The sequence below is a fragment of the Quercus suber genome, unplaced genomic scaffold (genome assembly GCF_002906115.3).
Source record: "Quercus suber isolate HL8 unplaced genomic scaffold, Cork oak 2.0 scaffold_401, whole genome shotgun sequence".
Taxonomy (NCBI): domain Eukaryota; kingdom Viridiplantae; phylum Streptophyta; class Magnoliopsida; order Fagales; family Fagaceae; genus Quercus; species Quercus suber.
In genome coordinates, this window is record NW_027069852.1 from 677,851 (window position 1) to 704,049 (window position 26,199).

Below are 26,199 nucleotides of genomic sequence, written 5' to 3' on the forward strand. Positions count from 1 at the left end.
GGTGAGGTCATCTAGCATGGGAGGGGTATAACTCGTCATGGAGAAAGTGTGCTCCAAATTTTTTTTTTCAGCCAAAAAAAAAAAAAAAAAAAAGTGAATGTGATATTACTTGAGTCATAATTTATAAAATTAGTAAATTGTGAAAATGATTTTGAAAGTTCTTAACTTTAGAAGATATTCCCCTCAAAAAAAAAAAAAAAAAAAAAAAAAAAAAAAAAAAAAAAAAAAAAAAAAACTTTAGAAGATCATATATTTGGACCAAATTTCAAACAGATCGAATGGAACATTCATCCAAAAAATATAAACAAAAGTTTGGGGAATAACTCGTCACGGAGGAAAGCAACTATTGTTCCCAAGATTCCTTTTTTCAGCCAAAAAAAAAAAAAAAAAAAAGTCTCATATGAATGTGATACTACTTGAGTCATAATTTATAAACTCGTTAAATTGTGAAAATCTTTCTGTAAATCCTTAACATTAGAAGATATAGTTGGACTAACTTTCAAATGGACGGAATGGAACATTCATCCAAAAAAATAAATAAACAGTTCAGCCCAGGAGGAAGCAAAGGAGTAAGCTAAGGATTTTCCAAATATTGAGTTTGGTCATGTACTAAGACAAGGTAATAGTTCAACCCACAACATAGCTAGACATATAAGACATGTTAGCGAGTTTACGATATGGATGAAGGATGTTCCTCCATACCTAGTTTCTGTAATTCAAGCCAATTCGGCTTTCTTTGAATAAAATTACAGTATTGTTTCTCAAAAAATAAATAAATAATTAAAAGAGAAAATTGACGGCTGTCTTGATGACGTAGCTTGGAAACAATAAGTGAAAGGTAGCATAAAATCGATGCAAAGTAAAAGTAATGTTAACACTGGATTCATACAGAATGATATTGCTCCCAATTACATTAGACCATATTAATAATTGAAAAAAACAATCATTAAAATTATTGTGTCCATGGAATTAATGGAAAATATTATCATCCTCTTTATTCAACACGAATCCAACTGTCGGTATTCAGCCAATAAAAAAACCAACACTTGGCCAGACTGTTGCTTTATTTTTCTTCTCAGCTGTCAATGAATCAGTGCAGCTATATATGTGTGTGTGTCCATACTAATTCCTCCCCAAAAGTCTCTCGACAGCAAATGATTTGTCGTTTTTCCAAATGCTCCCGTGTTTTTATGTTGCAGTGGGTCCAATCGAGTACTTTTTTCCTATTTATACTGCATCCTTGCCAATTCAGTTTCAGTTGGGTTATTGGCAGTAAGACTCACAATAGTCCTATTTTATACAGCATCTTTGCTATTTCACATTAGGATTATATAATGGTAGCTAAAGTGAATAAGCATATTAGGTTTTCTTGACTTCTTGTGGTGTGAGATTGAATTTAATATATGACCTTCAGATCTCAAGTCTTAGAAGACAGAGATGTTGAAGATTTGAAAGACCGACTGGTTCGGCTCTTTTTCTAAGAGAGCAAACGTCAACATAACATAAACTAGTCGCATTAATTGACGACTGCATAATGGTTGCTAGCTTCCCTTAAAACGCAAAAGAATTAATTAACCCGTCAAATGATACAAAAATAAACGAGTCCAAATCAGATAGCCCAACTGTACAAGATGAAATCAATTGCAAGGAACTTGAGATGAAAGACATTGAATTTTGACTTGCATCCAAATGTCTTTCTCAGTTGTTCATCACCTGTAACAAATGTAACCCATTTGCAGTGTAAGCTCAAGCTCAATATTATTTTGTGTGCAAGTCAGGTTTTATATTTGTATGATAAGTTAATTGACCGTGGATTTTTTTTTTTTTTTGGATAGATTTCCAACATATAGCATTCGCTTCTGATAATTATACTCTTTACTATCAAATCAAAATATCAATTGATTTTTTATATAAGCAGAGATTAAACCCCACGTCTTTTATTCAACTATCAGAGAGTTTATCAGTTTAGTTTAACTATAATTAACGTGTAATTAGTTTAATTAGGATTTAACCTACTATAAATACTCATATTTGAATAATTGTAACATATATATGATTTGTACTTCACTTATATATCAATGATGTAGAAGTCCTTAAGGCCTCATTTGGGAGAAGAAAATGGAAAGGAATAAAAAAAAAAATTTAGAATATTATTTCCTTCACTTGTTTGAGAGTTTTAATGGAGGGAATGAAAAACTCATTCTGTTATTAAGGAGTTTAAGTGGGAGGTAATAGAATGGGTAAGAGAGAATACTCATTCCTCTCTATTCTCTTAAAACTTCAAATTTTCATTCTCCTCGAAATTAGAAGGAATGAGAGGGAATAGAATTATATTTAATAATTTTTTACTAAAACTCCCAAAATGCTCCTATATATTCAATCTTTTATTTTAAAATAAGGGTCTAATAGTAATATTATCATAATATGATTACATTTCATTCCCTCCATGTTGCTCCCAAATAAGATTACTTACAATCCATTAATTTTCATTCATTTCTATTCTTTTATTTCAAAACATCAAATCAAGGTTATTTAATTTCATTCCATTCTTTTTCATTCATTTCTCTTACTTAAATACATTCCATTTCATTCCATTTATTTCCATTCTCTTATGATCATTCAATTTCATTCCATTTCATTCCCTTATGAACCTCCAAACGGAGCCTAAAAGTTTCCTCCATAAACGTAGGTCATTAAAATTGAGCCACAATATGCTTCTAATTCCACTCTCACTATCTCTATCTTCTCCAATTTATTGTAAAAAAAAAAAAAAAAAAAAAAATCCTGACTAGTTCGGATTTTCTGTATATCTTCCTACAAATTATTTCGTATATGCTGATTTCTTTTCTTAAAAATTATAGAAGATAGCATCTTGAGTTATACTTTTGATAGCAATGAACTGCAAAATGAGCTCTCTAGCCAGTGAAGCACCGACGCGGCTCCAGAGGAGCCGCACCGGAGTCGGACTCGGCCGGACGCGGGGACGCGGCAGGGACGCCGCTGACCGCGAGTCCGTGCCGCGTCGGGCCACGTGGCAGCGCCGACTCGCGCCGACGCGGCGCGAACCGGGCCGAATCGGGCCGAATCGGGCCGTATCGGCCGTATCGGCCGATTCGGCCGAATCCGAAATTTCCGGTTTCGCCGAAATTATCCGAAATTTCCTGTTTCGGCCGAAATTTCCGGTTCCGGCCGAAATTTAAAAAAAAAAAAAAAAAAAAAAGGTGCGAAACGCACCGTTTGACCTAACCTAAAAATATATCACACTCACTCACTCTTAGTAGTCCAAAACCCAAAATTTTAGTCCGTCCCTCATAATTTTCAAACATTATAGAATGTTTTAGTTTTAATCTTGTGGTTGTATTGAATTTACGAACATCTTGTTTTAATTATTATCTACTATTACTCTTAAATTTGGTATATGTTTATATAATATGAAAAAGTGTGCTTAGCAATATATTAAAAATATAAATAAATATATTTTTAATAATTTTTTAATCGCCGAGTCCTGCCGCACCCGCACCCACCTTTTTCAAAAATTGCCGAGTCCCGCACCCGCACCCGCACCCGCACCCGAGTCCCGAAACGCACCCGTGCTTCCTAGTCTCTAGCTCAACGGAAAATATTTAGTTACTGTTGCATACAACGGATGAACTCGATACTCTTAACTCAAATGGCATTTTCTTATAAAAACCGGTAAAGCGTGAAGCTTTAAATTCGCTAATTGCGTGTGTAGTTTTTCAAAAAAAATAAATAAATAAAGCATTTACCCAGTAAGAGTAATAAGCTGGTTAAACTTTCTTATTCTTTAGTACAAACATGTTAAAGAGAAAATATTATTTCGCAGACTCAGTATATTATACCTCTAAATGAAGGACGTACAACCTATAGAATTGAATGTATTCAAGTTGCCCTGTCATTTTGGTTAATCTTTGGTCCAACGCATCGGTGACCTTATACAATTTGGACACGCAGTATCAGCTCTTGCTTTAGCCGAGTTAATAAGCAATCACTTTAAGGCCCCCAAAATTTATTCAATTAGATTAGTTTTTTAATTTCCCAAAAAAATAAGAAAGGTAAATTATTTTAAATAAAATGAATAAATTAAACTCCAAATTATAGCCAAAAAATAAAGAAAACAAACTTCTAAAATATAACCAAAAAATTAGGGGAATAAACGTCCTCAAAAATAAAATTAAAAAAAGAAAGGGGAGGGAAAGGAGGCCAATGAATTATACCAAAATTTAAAAAAAAAAAATGATAAGTTCTTTGTGACCTTAGAAAATTCACATTAGCTCATGCAAAAATTTATATCTATATTAGTATAATAACATACTTTTTCTATTTTATTTACTCACTTTTCAAGACACCCCACATTAGATTATCTATTTTACATTACAATTCATTAAAATATCAATTTTTCTTATTTTTTAATTATTTCTTCTTCTTTTTTACACATAACAACCACCATCCACATCTCTCTTCATTCATCCTAGAGATACATAAAAATATAACAAACAACTAAATACAAAATGAATTGTACCAGTGTAAATTTATACGGATAACATAGGAAACTTGTAAATTTATAAAATTATACATAAACTCATGTGGGTCATTTCCAGGTAAAACAATGTAAACTCTACATCTTTTTTCTATTATACACAAACTTATGTGAATACTTTTGGAAGCTTAAGGGCCCGTTTGACATGCGTGTTTAAATAACAGTTTTCAATTTTTTTGAAAATACGCATGGGTAAAAATGTATATAAAAATACGTGTAATATTATTTAAAAACTGAAAACATATGTTTAAGTTTATGTACCAAACATGCCCTAAATCTCTCCCCTTTCTCTTTCTCTCTCAACAAAACATAAAAATCCCACCCAAAAAAAAAAAAAAAAAAAACATAAACCTCCTTATTTTTTGGGTCAAATCAACAAAACATAAAAATCCCACCCAAAAAAAAAAAAAAAAAAAACATAAACCTCCTTATTTTTTGGGTCAATATTGCTGAAAATGTTTTATAAAAAAATTAAAAATTAAACTTTGCCGTATCCTTCACGAACAATAGACATCATTCAAACTAGCAACGAATCTTTCCGACAATTTTACACGGAACTTTAGAAGAATAAAATTAAAAAGCACAAAGGTGGTTCCCAAGTATGAAGAAAGATGAAACTACCTCAAATGTCCCAAAGCAAAATCCAAAGTTCTCATGAGAAACTAACTAAGAGATTGCGGAAAAGAAAGTCATGGTCGAATGAAGTCAAACAAAGCGAGGTTCTCTAGGGCTATAAATGAACCAAGTCGTTCATAAACAGCTCAAACTTGGCTCAATAAAAAGCTCATTCATATTTGTTTGTTTATAAACAAGCCAAGTTTAAACTTTAATTTTAGCTTATTTAATGAATGAGCCGAACTCAAGTAAAAAATATTGTTCATGAACAAACTCGTGAACACCAGAGCTCGATATAAAAGTAACAAAAGAAGTTGAGCCTAGGCTTATTTATGAGTTGGTAATAAAACTGATATAAGCTTGACAAGTAAACTCATATCCTTCTAAGATTTTAATTAATTATAAGTTGAAATCACTTATCCAAACCAAATAGGCTAGATAATAAACTTGATATAGGCTTTATATTATACTTGTGTTGGATCTCAAGCTCAAAAACATAATATTGAACTTGAGTTTGGGCTTGATATTGAGCTCGAAATTGACTTGACTAATGAATCAAGCCAAACCAAGCTGAGCTCAAGCTTTTATACTTTTATTTTTAGGCTTGTATCAAGCTCAAGGGGATTCGTATCAAGCTTTTATACTTTATACTCGACAAAGCTCGACTTGTTTACAACCCTAAGATTCCTCTTTCACCCTAGTCAGAGAGCGGCACCACATTGTATCAGGGGGTTCAAAATTCAAACAAACCTTTGACTTGGAGCTTTATCTTAACTTTTTTTTAACCAAAAAAAAAATCTAACAAACCAATTTGATTTAAAATTTGAAAAAATAAGAATATAGCAAGCTCAACAATAAAAATTAATAATTTGCTGATTTTAAATATAAAAAGAAGACAATTATGGTCTATTTAAATACCACTTATTGCTGAAAACTGAAAACTGAAAAACTGTAGCAAAATAATTTGTAAATATGTAAATAATACCGTGGGATCCAGTTTTAAAGTTGTTTTTTTGAAAAAAAAAAAAAAGTAATTTGTGGGTCATGGGAATAGTGCACAGGACCCACAAAAAAAAAAAAAAGTACTGCTAAGAAGCAAAACGCACTTCCCAAACGGAGAATTAAGAATTTTTGCATTAGAAGCAACATTGACAATTGTCTACAAGGCCTAAGAAAAAGATTAAGGGCTCGTTTAGTTTGGCCATGACTCAATTTTCATAACTTAATACTCATAACTCATAGCTTAAACTTAAAACTCATAACTTATAACCCAAACCTCAGTTTATCTCAAAAACTCCAAAATTCTTGTTTGGTCACATAATTCAATCATATAACTCACCTTTAGCCACCATAATCATATTTCAGAAACTGAAAACACCAAATTTCTGTTTTCAATTTCCATCATCCATCACTCAAATTTTTGAGTTTTGAGTGATAGAAACATCACCCAAAAACCAAGCCAAACAAGATTTTTTCAGTGGAATCCACGCGTTTTGGAAACTCAGTGATGAAAACTGAGTGATATCACTCAAAATCATGGTGATCCAAACAAGCCCTAAATATTTTGTGTACAAACCAATAAACATTGACAATTTTTTTTTTTTTTTTAATGTTCATTGCAATTCATCTTTACGTATTTACTATTCCATAATGAGTGTCCTACTCTTTAAAAAGAAATAAAAATAAAAATAAAAACACACACAAACATACGAGAGAGAGAGAGAGAGAGAGAGAGAGAGAGAGAGAGAGAGAGAGAGAGAGAGAATGTTAACAATATAAAGAGAGAGAATGACTGAATAGTCAGTATAATATTATATATGTAACAATGTACAAAAGAGAGCCTTTATATAGGCTAGGTATGTGTGCAGTACAAGTAATAGAAGTATAGTACAAGTAATATACTAGGCTAAGCCCAATGGGCTAATCTATACACTAACACTTTTTTTTTTCCTCTCTCTCTTCCTCCATAGAGAGATCAGAGATCGACAGTGTTGATGATTTCAGTGAGGATCTCGGTGCTGAAACGGTGATGTTTCAGTGAGGATCTCGGTGCCGAAACGGTGAGAGTAAGCTTGGCAACGGTTGGGTTCGTGGTTGGGTTCGTACTAGCTTTTCTAACAACTACCATCACTAACCCCAATATCGCAGGAGAAGAAAAAATACCGGCACTGTTTCCTACAGGTATTGAAAATGAGTACTGTTGAGACCCTTGCAGAGATCCAGTTTGAAAGAAGGGGATGTCACTGTAAAATTTTCTTCTCAAAGGCTGCCCTATGCATTTCTAGTAATAATTTATGATAATCATAAATTTAACCTACTTTTTCACAGCAAAACAAAACAAAACTTTGTTGTTAGACTAGAGAGATAATAAATCTTTATTCTCATAATTAATGTCGTTTTCTTCCATGATTACCAGGTTTAATTCTGAGTCACAGCTTGGTCAAACTTGTAGTGGTGGAGGTCTTGATTGATTACCTCACAGGGAGGTGGAAGAAGGTACATCTACCAATAGCTGCAGCAATTATAAATTTCAGGGAGGCCATATCGACCGTATTAGCAGTAATTGTTACTCATTTAGCAGATTCCTATATAGGTCGTTACCAAATGATTGTCATCTCGGCTTTAAGCTATGTTACGGTAAGTCCATACATCAATAAACTATTTTTTAAAAAATATTTATGGAAAAATGAAAAAAAAAAAAGTTAACTATATTGACAACTTTTTTTTAATTTTTTATAGAAATTTTTTTCAAAACAGATTATTAATATATGCCTAACTAAAGGCATACATAAAACTGACCAAAGTCTTGTGGAGGAACTACTTGATGGGTACACACTACTTGTGAACTCATGCTTATAAATAGCGGGTGAGAGGCATTTCTCTCCAATGTGAGATTGAGCAAATTTATGCGTGCGGCATCGGCCTCCTCAGCCCATTCTCAAGGCAGACAATTCCTTCTAAAGGAGAAATTCGTTCCTGCACAAGTATTAATACCTTCTTCTGATGATAAACTATACTTATTTTCTGATTCATATATTTCATCAATATAATTTGATTCTCTGAACGTATCTAATTTTTCCATTTTCTTTTTTCTTTTGCTTTTATTTTTGCATTTACTTTTATATTTGCTTTTACAGTATCCTACTTTTCCACATTTATTAAATATAGCTTTTTTGTCTGATTCTAAACATTTTTTCTTATATTCTTTTTCTTCCATATTTATTTTTGATGCGATTTATTTTTCTTCTTTTACATTTTTATTTTTATTATATATTTTTTATTACTTTTAAAATCTTGATATTGTGCATCTAATACCAATTTATTTATTTCATTATTTGACTTTATATCACTTATTTTTGTCTCATTCGGAGTTATTAACACTGAAGAATTTTCTTCTACTTGTGTTTCTTTTTGATTGACTAATACTAGTTAATTAGACTGATTCACATCATTATTTGATTTAGCTGCTAATAGTGATTTATCACATGATACTGATTCATAGGGTGTTATCATATATTTGTTGGACTATTTTATTGTTATTTTTCTCATAATTTACTTTAATATTTTCTTTCTTTTTCCAAGTCTTTTTTTTTTTTTTTAAATTTTAGCAAAAGCGTCCTAGTAAAGAAGACTTAGTAAAGATATTAGCTAATTGGTCTTGCGAGGAGACACTAAAATAAATAATGGCAAGCAAAGTGACAATCAATCTCAAAACGCTTGTTAAGTTGGTAAAAGACATTATTGTGGGCAATTTAAATGGCACTTTAATAATTCTATTGTCACAGTAAATTGCACCAATAAAATAAATAAATATATTATTCTTTTAGTAATAATTATTGGGCCAATCAATAAAATTTTGTTATAATTTTTGTCAATACCACAATACATCCCATTAGTCCAAGACTCTTTTTCTTTTTATTTTCTTTTTCTTTCCTTTTTTCCATCTATTTTTCACTGAATTCTCCAGTCCCTCAATCTTTCATTTTCTTTTCTTTTTTTATTAAAAAAAATTGAACTAAATATGTGTACACTTATATGACTCACAAATTAGTGTATAACCAATTTTGGAAAATAAAATTGTAATTATCATGTGGATAAATATCAGGACGTGTTAGAACAAATGGTACAGGAATTCTGAACCGTGGTCTTTTGGAAGTTCGATGTCAAAAACTGCAATACAAATAGGGCCAAAAAGTTCTTGATTTAAATGAATATATATATATATATATATATATATATATTTTTTTTTTTTACTTTTATATTCAAATTATAGGGCAAGTCATATTTGACAATTATTAGTATCTTGTTGCAGTAACATGTACGGACCTCGAAATTGGAGTACTTGATAGACATTCTTTCATGTATTGGGATACAACGTACAAGGGACTTAGCTAGGGCTTAATTAAGATTAGGACTTTAAACCTCTAACAATCCAAACATCATTTTGCTTTTCTTATTGCAGGGATTGATGTTGTTAGGGTTTTCACTTTCAGCCAGATCTCCAAATCCAAGTATCTATGCTGCAACAGTGGTCATAGCATTGGGCAAATCTGGTCTAGATTCACTTCTACTTGACTTTCTTGAAGATCAGCTGAGCGAGAGAGAAAATCCCGACATAGACGTGGACCAAAAAATTAGCCGTACAAATTTTTGGTGGTATACTTGCTCTCTTTCTGGATATGCCATTGGTGTCTTTTGGCTTTCAAATGCAGAATGGGAAGAAATCTTCAGGATTGCCACACCGGCGATGGGAGCAAGTTTTTTGTTGTTCTTTTGTGGCTTCTACTTTTACTACCACAAAAAACCAAGAGGGAGCCCCCTTGGTATGACTTTTGGAGTTTTCAGGGCAGCTAAATCCAAATGGGATCTCAACTACACTCATAGATCAAGTCAGTTTCATTGGAAATTTGCACCAAGGCTGTTTGTCTGGAATCATACTGGTCAAATGCAATTGTTGCCAAAAGTTCAATTTTTCAGGTATATCTCTCTCTTAGATAGCAAAACGTCTTTTGACCAATGCAAGATTTCCCCTCTTTGAATACATACCAGTATGTAACCCATGAATGATAAATTGGAACGGTGCTATTGATGTTAGCTTGAGTTATTAGACATATAGAACATTAGTTTGACTGGGACATTTATGACTACTAAAATAATTTTTCTCTACAATTTTCATGATATTAGTTATGCTAAGTTTCTCATTACATTACTACTAGACGCTAACATATGTGATGCACGAGATGATTCAATAATAACCATATATTTAATTTGCTCAAAGGTACATTAATAATCCGTTTGCAAAAAAAGAAAAAAAAAATGTACAATAAAACCCCTAATTTACAGTACATCCTAACATCAAACATAGTAAAAGACTTGATTAAATTCAGCTGGATTTTAGTTAATAGGTGGGGAAAATAAAGCATACCTTGCTTAAAAATTTTTTCATTTTGATAAGACCAAACCTTGAATGTCACGAAGGGATCAAGCCAATGTTCTTATCTTCAATGCAAGGTCTCAATAGAAATTCCCAATAAGTTTAGTCACTTCAAACCTCCAATTAAGAAGAGCTTAATTCGAATAATTAAAACAAACATAATTCATAAACTATGAAAGATGTAACCAAAGAAATAAAAATTATTTGAATACGTTGGCTAGGACACTCGCAATGCAAGCACTTGTCCATTCACTTACAACAAAAGTATCAAAACATGAAAATCACAATAACAAAATACAAATTTTTGACTAAATAAAAAAGTGCATTAACCTATATTTTACAATAAATACCCATAGAGCGAAATATAACAAAGGAATAAATATGTTTGAAGAATAAATATAGAGCAGAAAATAACAAAGGAAAAATAGTTCAAATAAAAAGTCTCTAACGTCAGATTAGTCACGAACATAAAAAAAGAGAATGTTTATTTGTACATTATTGAAGGGTGAACTACAACAAACCAATGAATGCTTCAGTAATTAACTATAGCCTAATTTTGGCTACTACTACTAAATTCAATCTAAATTATTGCCAAGACTCCTCTTACCATGCTACATGTTTTCATTATCCATATTATGCATCTATACAGTTAATACTACCTTAGTCTTTGGCAATTCTAAATAAATGTATATTGTCTTGTGGCAACTTTAAATTAGTGATCTACTTTTACAAACATCAATTTAGTGTTATGAAGCTGTGAAGGTAAGCATGTAGAATTTCATGTTCAAAAAGTCATATAATTGAAGGTCTATGCAATAGTGAAGATATAATTTTGGTACACATGTACCTTTCTTTCAGCTGATCTTTTAGCCTCCAATTCTCTCTCAGCTTCTTCTTTCTTCCTAGTTGTTTATTCTTTTGCACTCTCTCTTATCGCTACAATAGGACCCTTAGCAGCTTGACTGTAAGCTCTGTAGCTACATGACTTGAATACTCTACTCCTAAGGAAGATTAGATGTACAATTGAAAACCCAATATGGATAAAGGTTGAGCAACTTTGCTTTCTTTGTGGTCGATGCTAGTAATCCGCAATTGTCTTAGTTGTGCTTACAATAGTTTCCTTTACTTGTGTTCCCTTCTCTATTGCAGTGTCTTTCATAGCCTCACTTTTCTCTACGACTATATCCTTTACTTGTGCTGGTACCTTAGGGTCCGTTTGGTTCCCGTAAAATATTTTCCGGAAAATACTTATTTTTCGGAAATGCTATTTTCCGAAAAATGAAAATATTTTTAAGTGTTTGGTTGTGTTATGAAAATTGTTGTGGAAAATATTTTTATATGTTTGGTTCTATTAGAAAAATGCTATTTTCCTACCATTTTTTCACAATTTTCGGCAACAAATTCCGGCAACAACAACAACACAACAGCAACAACAACCACAACAGCAAATTCCAGCAACAACAACACCACAACAACAACAACAACAACAATCAGTTCATCAAAAAAAAAAACAACAGCAACACAAAACCCACAGAAAATCCACCATCCACACCACCGCAACGAAAAAATAAATAAAAAAATCAGAGGAGGACGACGAGATCGAGAGGGCGACGCCCTGGTTCTGCGGTTCAATCTCAATCCCCTGGTTTGGCCTAGTCCGGCCCAGAATCGGGTCGATCTCGATTTTGGGAGACGACCCACCACCGTTTCTATGATCAAAACCTCTCTCTAAATCAAACCCAGCACTATGGAAGCACCCTTCACTCTCTCCGGCTTGTCTGGGAATTATGAACTCGACCCAGCTTCCATTTTAGCGTTCTTTTTCATTTTTCTCAAAACAAGATCGCGATCGAGACGACGATGAGATCGAAGATGATGATCTGACCCAGAGGAGGACGGCGCGATCTCGACGCGATCTCGCAGGCGCGAACTTGGCACCGTGATCGCGATCTTGGCGCAATCGAGAGGGTGGCGAGATCTTGGCGCAATCGGTGACGAAGGAGGCGACGAGATCGGTGACGACGGAGGCGACGAGATCAAGGACGAAGGAGGCGACGGCGACGAGGATGGCGATCTGACCGGCGAGGACGTGCTTCAGGTGGAGTGTGCTTGGGCTCTCTCTCACTCTCTCTCTCTCTCTCTCTCTCTCTCTCTCTCTTCATGCTCTGTTTCTCTTTTCCGGAAAATTAGATTTGAAGTGAAAATGGAAGGTGAATTCGTTTTCAGCCTTGACCACTGGTCAACGGAAATTAATTTCTGGAAAATGCGTTTTCCGTGCGCAACCAAACACCTGTAAATACTGAAAAGCATTTCCGAAAATGCTTTTCACCTGATTCAAACACAGCCTTAGTCTCTATTGCAAACATTAAAAATATATGTATATAGTGGATTAAATACTTGGAGAGATTGTAGCCAGAGAGAGAATAAAGCCTTTGGAAGGCATAGCAACTTTCTCGGAGGCAGAGGGAGACGCTGGCTACAACATTTAGGGTTGTTGAAGGTTTAGGGTTTATGGAGGCAACTTTTATTTAAGTCAATGATGAAGTGTACGGGTTTTGGCAAAGAAGGGTTACAAAAAGAGAGAAATAAAGACATGTTCTAATTGGAATTGGAGCTAATAAAATAAAATAAAAGAATGTGGCAAATAAAAAGAAAAAGAAAATAGTGGTGACGTGGAAAATTTTGAGAGCTCTAGAGGTTTCGGTTATATATATATATATATAGATTATATATATAATTTTGAAAATCACTATTAAATACTACATATACAATATCAATTTACAATCATAGTACTTGAAATTCTACTAAATACAAAAAAATTTTTTTTTTTTTTTTTTTTTTTTGATTGGTCCAATAGTATCTCCTAAATTGAATGGGGATGGGTGCATAAGATTTTTCAGCTCAATTACAACTTTTTAGGTTCAAAATATTTGCATACAAGATATCTAAATAGAAACGGTATAAAAAATATAGTCATTAGTTTAGAGAAAAAATAACAATAAAAATCTAAATAATTTAATTTTTATGAAAAGCTAAAAAAAATTAAAATCCAATTTTGATTCAAATTGAATTTTCTCTAAGTTTTGGTTTAATATTGTAAGGTTAGGATTTGTGGCCCAAGCCCAAAAACAATAAATTTGTAGACTGTGGATGATAGAGCTAGGTTGACTGTGGAGCTTATAACGGTTAATCAGAACGTCCCAGTATAAACCAACATAAAAATACACGTAAAGGTCCAAGTAAGGTCAAGTCTGAAGAGACTTATGATAAATTGAATACAGGTTACAATTCTTAGGGTTATAGTCAGACCTCTCTTTTTTTCTTTTTTCACTTCCTCCTCATCTTTTCATTAGAAGCCCCTCTTCTTTATATAGCATCCTCCCTCATCATCTCCATCGTCCACTTGTTCTTCATCTAGCTCCCTACTTGAGTGCATGTCATGTCATGTATCTTCCTCAACTTTTTGTAAGTGGCGATAGCCGAAGTTATACTGTTCAAGGGTCTTCTCCACATAAATGCGGCCAGAAAAGTTACTGCAGTGCATTTAATATGGTGATGACAGCTTTTCCTTTTAGATATTTCTCCATTCCTCTTATTTTCAGGCATGTCCAAAGCTTATCTAGACTGCTGAAGTTACTAGTAAACTCATTTGAACCCCCCAGATATTTATATGATCCAGAATCTTTACATCCGAGGATAATGATCTCTTCGGAACACTGATGCTCTCTTCAGACGGATTTTCTTCGCCCCCATGTATCCTTCTTTTGCGCGAAGTACCCCTCGACAATTTTAGCCTCTTCGGACATACAATAACCTTCACATTGGGTTTTAGGCCCACTATGTATGGTTAGGCTTTTCCCCCCCACAATAGCCCCTCAAAATTTTAATTTTTCATTCGCCTCCGAAGAGAAAAAATAAGATTTTGATTTGCTACAAAATAAAAATCAGAAATGCAAAAATATCTTAATTCACATGTGTAGTAGCATGGATTTGCGCGCTTCATAATTGCTGCTGCCATTTCAAGGTTTCCAAAGCACCATTAATTACTCCAGGCGGCGTTTTGTCTTTGCCATCTAACGGTGGACTTCTGATCCAACAGGCGTGATTCTTCCTCGGAATTTGGGCGGGATAACTCCTTCCCCTTTCGCTTGTCTCTATATAAAGTCCTAGAGGAGGTTTTTCCTCCTTTACTTTACATATTTTCAAACTTTCCAGTGAATAGAGGCATTCAAATCGACCAAACTCTACGATCAACAAATCCAAAATCTACAAGCACCTCCACAAGCTCAGATATCATTTTCCGATCCGGTTTGTGTAAGTCTTCATATATTCATCTTTAATCTTCTCCTCAGACACCCTTTTTGTCCTTCGAGTAGTCGCCCCCTAGTCATTGCATTTAGAGTTCCTCCTATCTTGTTTGTTTAAAATGGGTAGGTATCAGTATCTAGTGGACAGTCCCGCTCAGATGGAGAAGTTTAGGGCCACATACCGCATACCTGAAGATGTGGGTTTGAGATATAGCTCCCCAGAAAAAGTCCTAACAGATCGGAAAGTGGGTGAAGTGATAATCCCCATTATTGCCTTCTTGGAAGGAGGAATGACGACTCCTATGGGCCCCATCACCACTAACTATCTTCGAAACCATAGGCTTAGCCCCGAGCAATGTGCGCCCAATGTCTTTAGGGTTTTAGGGGCCGTCGATGATCTGAACCGCCATCTAGGCTTGGAACTCACCTGGCAAGACGTGGTGCATATGTACGAGTGCCACAGTCAGAAAGGAGCGGGATATTATTTGAAATCCCGATCCGACGCTATTAGGCTCATCTCCTGCCTTCCCAAGTCTAACAAGGGGATGAAAGACGATTATCTGATCGTCTCGGGCGCTTGGTATGACGGTTTTCACTACCCAACCACACCAGGAGAGCTAGGTAGGGGCATTTTAGATTTAGGCTTGCTAACATTAGATTTAGGATTGACCTTTCTTTGCAACTTAGTCTTCTCGGTCCTGCTGTTGTCAAGTTTCTAATTAAATTTTGTTGTGATGTTGACAGATAAAAGCCACGTTTCTCCTCAGCTGAGCCTTACCGACACCGCCGCACTCAACTACTTGTTATGATCAGAGATTTTTGTGAATGAAGACGGGCAACTCCGATCGGTTCCCCTCATTCTCGATTATACGTCCAAACAATCCAATTTGCAGCCGGTCGGGAACGCGATAAGACAAAGAGACTATCGCCTCAACCGAATCAGCATTGGTCGGAAGGATTTTCTGGCTCCATTCGATCTTCCTCCAGTGCCACATCCAAACCCGCAGGGTGTACCACTGCTCGTCCAGCCGGTTCAGCAAGTCCCCCTTGAACCGGTGGTTGTAGGCGAAAGGGTTGACTCTTCAACCTCCTCACTAGAGGAGCAAATAGACAAATTAAAATTCGAAAGAGAAGTTTCAGAAGGGGTTCAAGTGATACTATCCTCAGACTTTGAGGAGGAGATTGATAAGCAATCCAGTGTCTATCCTCCTATTCTGATAATATAGACAAATTAAAATTCGAAAGAGAAGTTTCAGAAGGAGTTCAAGTGATACTATCCTCAGACTCCGAGGAGGAGATTGATAAGCAATCCAGTGTCTATCCTCCTATTCTGATAACTGCTCTTCCGAAAGACTCTTCGGAAGAGAAAAACATGTCAGATTTGAAGGCATTAATGAGGAACAGGGAAAAGAAGGCCGAGCCGAAAGGCACTAGGACTTCCCAACCAGTGGTAAGTTTGCCTCCATCGCCACCTCAGGTTCCTTATCTCGACCTAAAGCCTTTGCCGGACCTGAAGAAGAAAAGGCCCCTCGAGACTGAGGAGAGGGAGGTGGTGGTGCCACCAAAGACAACCAAGCAACAAAAGGTGGTGAAAGACTACTAGAGCAAAAGGGCCTCATCTACTGAGAACTGAGATGAGCCTCCTATTGCTGATGTGCGCCGAGGGCCACGCACATGGTCTCCCAAGTTGGAGTTGGATGGCGCTCCTATTTCTTGGGATACTTCCTTCAGAAACTATGATGGGGGAAGAGCAGGACTAATAGCTGAAAATTTGGAGCAACCATTGCTCCTCCCTCGAGACATGGAGTCATACAGGCACTTTAGCCAGTATGAACTCTTCATGTCCCTAAAGAGGGACTTGGCCATGGTAAGTGAGTTAATCCAGCTCTTCAGTTTGGCATGTTCATTTTTCGTTTGTTTTGTGCTAACTCTTTCACTTTATTATGCAGATTACCTAGCAGGTTTTTGTGGCCGAAGAGTGGAATAAAAAGGCATACGTCGAAACCCAAGCAGAGGCCCACTCTCGGTCTGAGGCAGAGAAATCTTTGGGCAGCTTGAAGGAAGAGTTTTTTCAACTCTCCGAGCAACTCAAAGAGGTAACCAATGAAAGGAACAGCCTCAATGCTGGCCTGCAGAATGCCGAGAGCCAGGCCAAAGCCCAACGCCAGCTGTTAAATGAGACTCAGACCAATTTGGCAACTGAGAAAGCGCTTGTGAAGGAACTTCGCGCCAAACTCCAAAAGGCCAGAGAGACTGCCAAGCTGGCTCAGAAGAGTGCTCAGCTGGCTAAGGAGGCAGTCGAGGCTGAAAGAAAGGCAGCATATCAGATAGGAGTGGAGGAGACCGAGAAAGGTCTAACTGAGCAGTTTACCTCGGTCAGCCGAGACTACTGCGATATAACATGGGGAAAGGCATTGGACGCTGCTGGGGTCCCTACCGACTCAAGCCTGAGAATGCTTGGGAGCATATATTACAACCCTTATATCCGAGAGCTCCCAAGGTCTGATTCTCCTCCTCCAACACAACTCCCGGAGGCTTCGGAGCAATCCTTAGTCAGCCAAGTCCTCCAACCACCCTTGAGGCCTCCAAGGAGTCTGGTCAGCCTGGTGATCAGAGCAAACCAGCTGAGCCACCCAAGGATAAGGGCGAGGGCTTGGAAAAAGAGAAGACCTCCTCAGAGCTTAAGGACCAGGCCCCAAAAGCTGATGCTACTCGAACAAGCCAAGCTGCCGACCCTGTGGTCCCTCAAGCAAAAACTTAGATACTTAGGTTTTTTTTTTTTTTTTTACTTGTACTTGTTTTTCTTTAATGTAAGGGATTGGAAACTATCCTCTTTTGATCAATGAAACAATTTCTCTTTTACTTTTGGCGTCTTTGTTGCATATCATATGACTTACTCTTGCTACAAATAACTGTACTTTGTAATTATGGTAATGTAGGTAAACATAATCACTATATCATGCTGACAATGTACATAACTAAAATTGGCACTGAAAAGAGTAGTTTGTATAAGAACTACTACTAAATAATGAATGCAACGAGTGTTATAAAAACTTCACAGGTCTTTTCAAACATGCACAAAAAAGGTTAACATAAGTTAGAGTTAATTTTAAATACATTCGAGGATTTCAGGCAAGACTCATTCCAGAGTTAAACTTCAATAACAATAACTGCACAGAGGTGTTGACCAACTTATACTATCTGATCCGAGGATTGCAAGCATGCAAAGGAGTGTTAACTAACCCAAATCATCTAGTCCGAGGACTACAGGCATGATTGGATTTAAGTTTGAACACTTATAGAACCGTTAAGGAGTGTTAACTAACCCAAATCATCTGGTCCAAGGACTACAGACATGATTGAATTTAAGTTTGAACACTTAGAAAACCGTTAAGGAGTGCTAACTAACCCAAATCATCTGGTCCAAGGACCTCAGGCATGATTGGATTTAAGTTTGAACACTTAGAGAACCGTTAAGGAGTGCTAACTAACCCAAATCATCTAGTCTGAGGACTTCAGGCATGATTGGATTTAAGTTTAAACACTTAGAGGACCGTTCAGGAGTGTTAACTAACTCAAATCATCTGGTCCGAGGACTTCAGGCATGATTGGATTTAAGTTTAAACACTTAGAGACCGTTAAGGATGACGAATTGTCATAATGATTGAAGAGAAATTCGATTAATAATAGTACCTTTTGAGGTTATTTACATTCCAAGGGCATGGTATTACATGACTATCTAAGTCCTCCAGGAAATATGCCTCAGTGCCAACCCTTGAAGTGATATGATATGACCCTTCCTAATTAGGTCCTAGCTTCCCCCAGGCTAGGTTTTTTGCAGTACCCACAACTTTCCTGAGTACCAAATCACCAGATTCTAGAGGTCTTAACTTTACGTTGGCATCATAGTCTTACTTAAGCTTTTGTTGGTAATGTACCAATCGAACCATTGCATTTTCTCTCTTTTCCTTAACCAAATCCAAACTCCTTTCTAACAGCTCATTGTTGCCGGTCGGACTGAATGAACCGGTTTTCAGAGTTGGGAACCCAGCTTCTAGAGGGATGACAACTTCAGCCCCATAAGTCATCGAGAAAGGGGTTTCTCCAGTAGATCTGCAAGGCGTAGTTCTGTAAGCCCAAAGTACGTGTGGCAACTCTTCCACCCACTTGCCCTTCACATCGTCTAATTTTTTCTTCAATCCATTAACTATGACTTTATTAACTGCTTCTACTTGTCCGTTCTCCTGGGGATAGGCAGGGGTGGAGTATCTGTTTGTGATTCCCAGTTTGCTACAATAATTCTGAAATGCTTTACTGTCGAACTGTAAGCCATTGTCCGAGATGAGAGTATGAGGAACTCCGAAACGAGTAATAATATTCTTCCATACAAATTTCTGCACATCTACGTCTCGGATGTTGGCTAGAGGTTCAACTTCAACCTATTTGGTGAAATAGTCTGTGCCGACCAGGAGGTACTTCCTATTTCCTGCGGCTTTTGGGAATGGACCCATTATATCTAAACCCCATTGAGCAAACGGCCATGGACTAGATAGTGGGTTAAGGACTCCACCTGGTTGGTGTATGTTCGGCGCAAATCGTTGACACTAATCGTACTTCTTAACATACTCATGGGCTTCTTTTTGCATATTCGGTCACCAATAACCTTGAGTAATGGCTCGGTGAGCTAAAGACCTACCTCCGGTGTGACTCTCACAAATTCCTTCATGCAATTCCTCTAGTAGCAACTCACCCGCTTTAGGATGCATACATAACAGGTACGGTCCTGAATAAGAGCGTTTGTATAATTTATGGTCCTCAGATAGCCAGAATCTGGTCGCCTTCCTCTAAATTTTGTCAGCCTCCCCTTTCTCTAATTTGGTGAACTTGGGTTACGTCTTTTCTTGCCTCGGTAGGCCCATGCAAGTCCTCGACAAGGATAACTCTCGGTAAATTTTGCGACGAAGAGGTAGCGAGTGTGGCCAGGGAGTCAGCATATGCATTACCACTTCTGGGGATGTGCAGTAAACTAAAAAATTCAAATTCCAATTGCAGGCGTTTAACTCAGCTCACGTATGCCTGCATTCTCTCATCCTTTGCCTCAAACTCACCCTATACTTGACCCACAACTAACCTTGAGTCCGAGAACAACTCCACTGCCTTTCCTCCCATTCTTTGGACCATAGACATTCCCATCAATAAGACTTCGTACTCTGTCTCATTATTTGTTGCCAAGAAATCTAGTCTTAACGATTTTTCAATGATGATTCTCTCAGGGGATTTCAGCATTAGCCCCACTCTAGAATCTTTCTGGTTTGCTGCGCCATCTACATACACTTCCTAGTAGGAAGGGCCTTGTTGAGAAATCAGATTTTTCATCCATGTCCTTCTCTGCAGTTACTTCTTCTAAACTAGGTTCCGTGAACTCAGCCACCAAATCTGCTAGGATTTGCCCCTTGACTGAAGTGCGAGACATATATTTGATATCAAAAGCCCCTAGGATAGTACCCCACTTGGCTATTCTCCCTGTGTAGTTGGCACTTCACAGTACGGATTTAAGCGGAAGTTGTGTGCACGACGATCGTATATGCTTGGAAGTAATGAGGCAATTTTTGCGTTCCGAGTACTACAGCTAAGATAGCTTTCTCCAGTGACAAGTACCTGATCTCGGCTTCATGTAGAGATTTACTCACATAGTAAACTGGCCTTTGCATGCCTTGATCCATTCGTATTAGTACTAGACTTACGGTATAGGGTACCACAGCAATGTAGGCAAACAAGACTTCATCTGGTTTAGGACGGGACATGATTGGTGGCTGAGCCAAGTAGTCTTTGAGTTGTTGAAAGGCCAAAGCACATTCTTCAGTCCATTCGAACCCTTTCCACTTGTTAATCAGTGAGAAGAAAGGTTTACACCTCTCTGCCGGTTCAGGGCAGCTATCATTCCTGTTAACTTCTGGACCTCTTTCAGATTCCAAGGAGGCTGTAGATTTTGAATAGCTTTAATCTAATCGGGGTTAACCTCAATTCCCCTGTGTGTCACCATGTACCCCAAGAATTTGCCTGACCCTACACCAAATGAGCATTTGGAAGCGTTAAAACGTAGCTTGTGCCTTCGTAGAATTTCAAAAGTGTTATCAAGGTCCTTCATATGCTCGGAAACGACTTTGCTTTCCACCACCATGTCATCTATATAAACCTCAATACTTTTGCCCAGCTGTGACTCAAACATCCTTGTCATCATTCTTTGGTAAGTAGAGTTTGCATTTTTCAGACCGAATGGCATCACTTTATAGTGGTAATTACCAATAGGGGTAACAAAAGCGGTCTTCTCCTAGTCATCTAGGGCTAATGGTATTTGATGGTAACCTTGGAAAGCATCCAAGAAACTCATCTGAGGATGGCCAACAGTGGCATCTACTAGCTAATCAATTTTCGGCATAGGGAAAGGGTCTTTAGGACAAGCCCTATTCAAGTCGGTGAAATCTACACAGACTCGCCATTTCCCGCTCTTCTTCTTCACCACCACAATATTTGCTAACCATTCGGGGTAAAAAAACTTCTTTAATAGCTCCAGCATGTTTGAGTTTCATTACCTCTTCTTTGACTGCATCTGCATGTTCTTTAGATGGCGAGGAGGCTGCTTCTTGGGGACAATCAGTGGGTTGACCTTCAGATGGTGATAAATGAATTTTGGATCCACTCTTGGGGCTTCATAAGCATTCCAGGCGAATACATCAAGATTTCTCTTAAGGAACTCAATTAGCTCTTCTCTTTCTGGTTAAGGCATCTGAGATCCGACTTGAAAGAACCTCTCAGGATTGTCCCCAATTAAAACTACTAAATCCTCACATTTAACGCCTTCATCTAGATCTTCGACAGGCGACACCCGACTTTTTAACTGCTATTAGTCTCCCTCGGCCCTGGCCGAGGACTCGATTTCGGGCTAGTGTTGGATGGCAGCCACCAAGCATTGTCTGGCCGAGAATTGATCTCTACGGATTTCACAAACTCGCCCTTCGGATGGATATTTAACTTTTTGATGCAAAGTAAAGGAAACAACCCCTAGCATATGTAACCAAGGTCTAGCTACAATTGCCGTACAAAGGGAATACACATCTACGACAATAAAGTCCACTTCCACTACTTCCGAGCCAATCTGTACAGGCAGCCGTATCTGGCCCTTTGGGGTGACGATTTTTCCCTCGAAGCTAACCAATGGAGAACAATATGGTGTTAAATCATTAGGTTTTAGGTTCAGCCCCCTGTAAAGGTCAGGGTACATTATCTCCACTGCGCTACCTTGGTCCACCATTACCCTCTTCACATCATATCCTCCAATTTTGAGGGTGACTACCAGAGCGTCATCATGAGGTTGGATAGTTCCAATCTTATCTTCGTCCCAAAAGCTTAAAACCGATTGGATAACCGGTCTAGCTCTCCTCGGATCTCGGCCAAGGTCCCCTGCCGGTAATCGAGCTACTAACATAACCTTGGATGGCCAGGATCCTGTTCTTCCTGGTGCTGCGAAGATGACATTAATAGTCCATAATGCAGGTTTCGAAGAATCATTCCTCTCGGGCTCGGAATTCATCTGACCTCTTCAGCCACTGGAGTGATGCAAGAGGTGCCTCAATTTACCTTCGCGGACCAGTTGGTCCAAATGATCCCACAGACTTCTGCAATTTTCAGTGGTATGCCCATGGTCTTGGTGGTATTGGCAATAGACATTGTGATTGCGCCTCTCAAGATTCCCCACCATCTTACTCGGCCACTTAAAGAATGGTTCATTCTTGATCTTCTCCAAAACTTGGTGGATTGGCTCCTTGAACACAGTATTGACTACTTGAGCACTTGCTGATCTTGACTGCCCAACAAAATCTCTCCGTGGCTTGTTGTTATTGTAACGGTCCGACCTGAAATCCCTCCTTTTCTGGGGGATAACCTTGTCCTTACTCTTCCCTTGTTGCTGATCTTTTTCAACTCTTTTATATTTTTCAATGTGGTCCATGAGTTGTCGCATGTTCGTAACAGGTTTACCAGACAAGGACGTCCTTAAACCGTGGTCAGTAAGGAGGCCGAGTTTGAACATGTCGAGGGCCACTGCATCAAAGTTGCCCTCCATATCATTAAACATCTCCCAATATCTATCCGAGTACGCCTTCAGGGTCTCACCCTCCTGCATGCTCAAGGATAGTAGAGAAGACAAGGGCCTAGCCACTCTTCGGTATGTGACAAAACGTGAACCAAATGCTTGAGTGAGCTCTTTGTAGGAGTTGATGGAATCTACTTTCAAGCTGTCGAACCACCTCATTGCAACCAGTCCAAGACTGAAGGGGAAGACCTTACACATTAGAGCTTCATCCCTGGAATAGACAGCCATCCTTTGGTTAAAGTGGCTCACATGCTCTACAGGGTCCATTTTACCATTATAAATGGTAAAGCTTGGCTAGTTAAAACGCCGAGAAAGTCTCGCCCCTTCAATCCTGTGCATGAAGGGTGACCTAGAGATTTGATTCAAAACTTTGCTCATAGCATCGTTTCCCACCCCTCCACTAGATGGGCTTTGAGATTACCTCTTACGACGGTGCTCCTCTTCGTATGAAAAGGATTCAATGATAGGTGTCCGAGATCTCTGCTCGTAAGTGACATCTTGCTCGTCACCCCAATCCTCATCAGAAGGCGAAGAAATACGTTTTCTTTTTGGATGACGCAACTCCCTCTTTAGCCTCTCAATTTCCAGTTGCATGTTGTTCTTCTCTACATGAGACACGTGACTTTCTCCATGCGATTGACTTCGCTCAGGGTGCGTAGTATGCATGCTACCTTCATGGTCTTGCCTCCACTCCAAATTGAGAAAAGGGTCTATATGTTGGGACGCCCCAAATTCTGCTGGTTGTTGTCCTGGTTCAGCCATTATCAACTGTTGCTTCCACTTCTACTCAAGCTCTTCCCACAAACGACGCCAATTGGAGGGTTAGGATTTGTGGCCTAAGCTCAAAAATAATAAATTTGTAGAGTGTGGATGATAGAGCTAAGTTGATTGTGGAGCTTATAACGGTTGATCACAACGTCCCAGTATAAACCAGCATAAAAATACACATAAAGATCCAAGCAAGGTCAAGTCGGAAGAGACTTATGATAAATTGAATACAGGTTACAATTCTTAGGATTACAGTCAGACCTCTCTTTTTTCTTTTTTCACTTCCTCCTCCTCTTTTCATTAGGAGCCCCTCTTCTTTATATAGCATCCTCCCTTATCATCTCCATTGTCCACTTGTTCTTCATCTAACTCCCTACTTGAGTGCATGTCATGTCATGTATCTCCCTCAGCTTTTTGTGGGTGGCGGTAGCTGAAGTTATACTGTTCAGGGGTCTTCTCCATATAAATGCAGCCAGAAAAGTTGCTGCAGTGCATTTAATATGGTAGTGGCAGCTTTTTCTTTTAGATATTTCTCCATTCCTCTTATTTCCAGGCGTGTCCAAAGCTTATCTAAACTGCTGAAATTACTAGTAAACTCATTTGAACCTCCCAGATATTTATATGACCCAGAATCTTTACATCCAAAGATAATGATCTCTTCGGAACACTGATGCTCTCTTCGGACAGATTATCTTCGCCCCTATATATCTTTCTTTCGCGCAAAGTACCCCTCGACAATTTTATCCTCCTCGGACATACAATAACATTCACATTGGGTTTTAGGCCCACTACGTATGGTTGGGCTTTTTCCCCCACAAATATATATGTGTGTGTGTGTGTATTACCTAGTTAGTAATGAACCGTGCATAATAGTCATGGTATATTACATAAATAACTTATAAATTTGAATTTTTTTTAATTACACAAAAAAATGGTTCATAAATATAAAATCATTCAAACTCTCTTTTCCTTTAATTTTATATGTAGAATTAGATATATGATTAGGTTTTTTATGGTTTATTTATATTGAACTTCTCATTTTCTACACTGAATTAACTCACTTGGCAAAAAAATTAAAAAACTTAGATCAGATAAGATACGTGGCACAAAATTAAACTAATTGAAATCCAATTTTTATACTGAATTAACTCACTTGGTACAAAAATTTTAAAGTTTAGATTAGATGGGACACATGGCACAAAATTAGATTCTAAATTCTAATTTGAAATCTAATTGGATTTTCTCTCAACTTTGACTATATATATATATAGACACACATACACACACACACACACTAGAGGGGACATGGACAGTATTTGCGTCCTAAAATGATCACATTTAGTGCTTAATGCATGGGAAGACTAGATGGATTTAGATATTCTAGATTTCTTAGGATTCTCTACCAATAAATTTCTTTAAAGCTTAACCACTCTTTAATGATTTAATAGTCTAGATTCTGCCACATCAACATTCTATTAACAATATTCTTAAAATAATAAAATAATATTGCAAACAAAATAATTAAGATTATTGTTAGTGGAATGCTAGCAGAATCTAGACCATTAAATCATTAAAGAATAGTTAATATTTAAGGAAATCTATTTGATAGAGTACTTTAAAAAATTTAGAGAATCTGAATCTAGACTAGACGGAATCTTACCCTTTTTGAAGAGGGGTCAGACTGGACCACCCCTTTCCATTGCCATTAGGGGTGGCAAATGGACGGGTTAGGTCATAGATGGGTTGGGTCATAAATGAGTTGGGTATGTAATTATCCATTTATCTATTTACGACCCATTTATATATAAATTAATTATCCTTTACCCGCCCAACCCATTTAATTAGTAACCCGCCCATTTAACCCAAATATTCGTCCATGCTCAATTTGCTTAGTATTCATAGTACTCCCTCCATCCCACTTTGTTTGTTCTCTATTTCATTTTAAGATGTCTCAAAATATTGTCCTATTTCTAAAAATAAAAGTCATTAATTTACTAATGTTCCTATTATACCCTTATTAATTTACTAATTCAATTTTTTGATAAATTTATTTAAGGGTAGTTTTAGAAACTTATACATTTTTAAAAGGTAGACAAAACAATAAATGATGTTCCCTTAAATTTTAAAAATAAAAGTCATTAATTTACTAATGTTCCTATTATACCCTTATTAATTTACTAATTTAATTTTTTGATAAATTTATTTAAGAGTAGTTTTGGAAACTTATACATTTTTAAAAGGTAAACAAAACAATAAATGATGTTTCCTTAAAAAATTTGACTTTTCAAACAGGACAAACAAAGTGAGACGGAGGGAGTAAATCTTTTGCCCCCACCTATCAATTAAACCATGACTTGGCTTGACC

At 37.1% G+C, this 26,199-nt stretch overlaps 1 protein-coding gene across 1 annotated transcript; it reads right to left on the reverse strand.

Annotated features, from left to right (window-relative positions):
* Window positions 1–22,514: 22,514 nt before the first annotated feature.
* On the reverse strand, window positions 22,515–23,828 carry LOC136062307 (uncharacterized). Its single transcript, XM_065761203.1, has 2 exons — window positions 23,488–23,828; window positions 22,515–23,277 (listed from the first exon to the last, which is right to left on the reverse strand). Exons 1-2 carry the CDS (start codon window positions 23,826–23,828, stop codon window positions 22,515–22,517), a joined length of 1,104 nt encoding a protein of 367 aa, XP_065617275.1.
* Between the last annotated feature and the right edge of the window lie 2,371 nt (window positions 23,829–26,199).

Bases quoted from the DNA above. Each gene is read 5' to 3' on its own strand.
- LOC136062307 (XM_065761203.1), bottom strand. From the start codon at position 23,828: ATGGCTGAACCAGGACAACAACCAGCAGAATTTGGGGCGTCCCAACAT. The intron at 23,278-23,487 runs GTAATCTCAAAG...TGTCTATTCCAG, and splicing joins GAGGAGCACCGTCGTAAGAG to GGATGAAGCTCTAATGTGTA.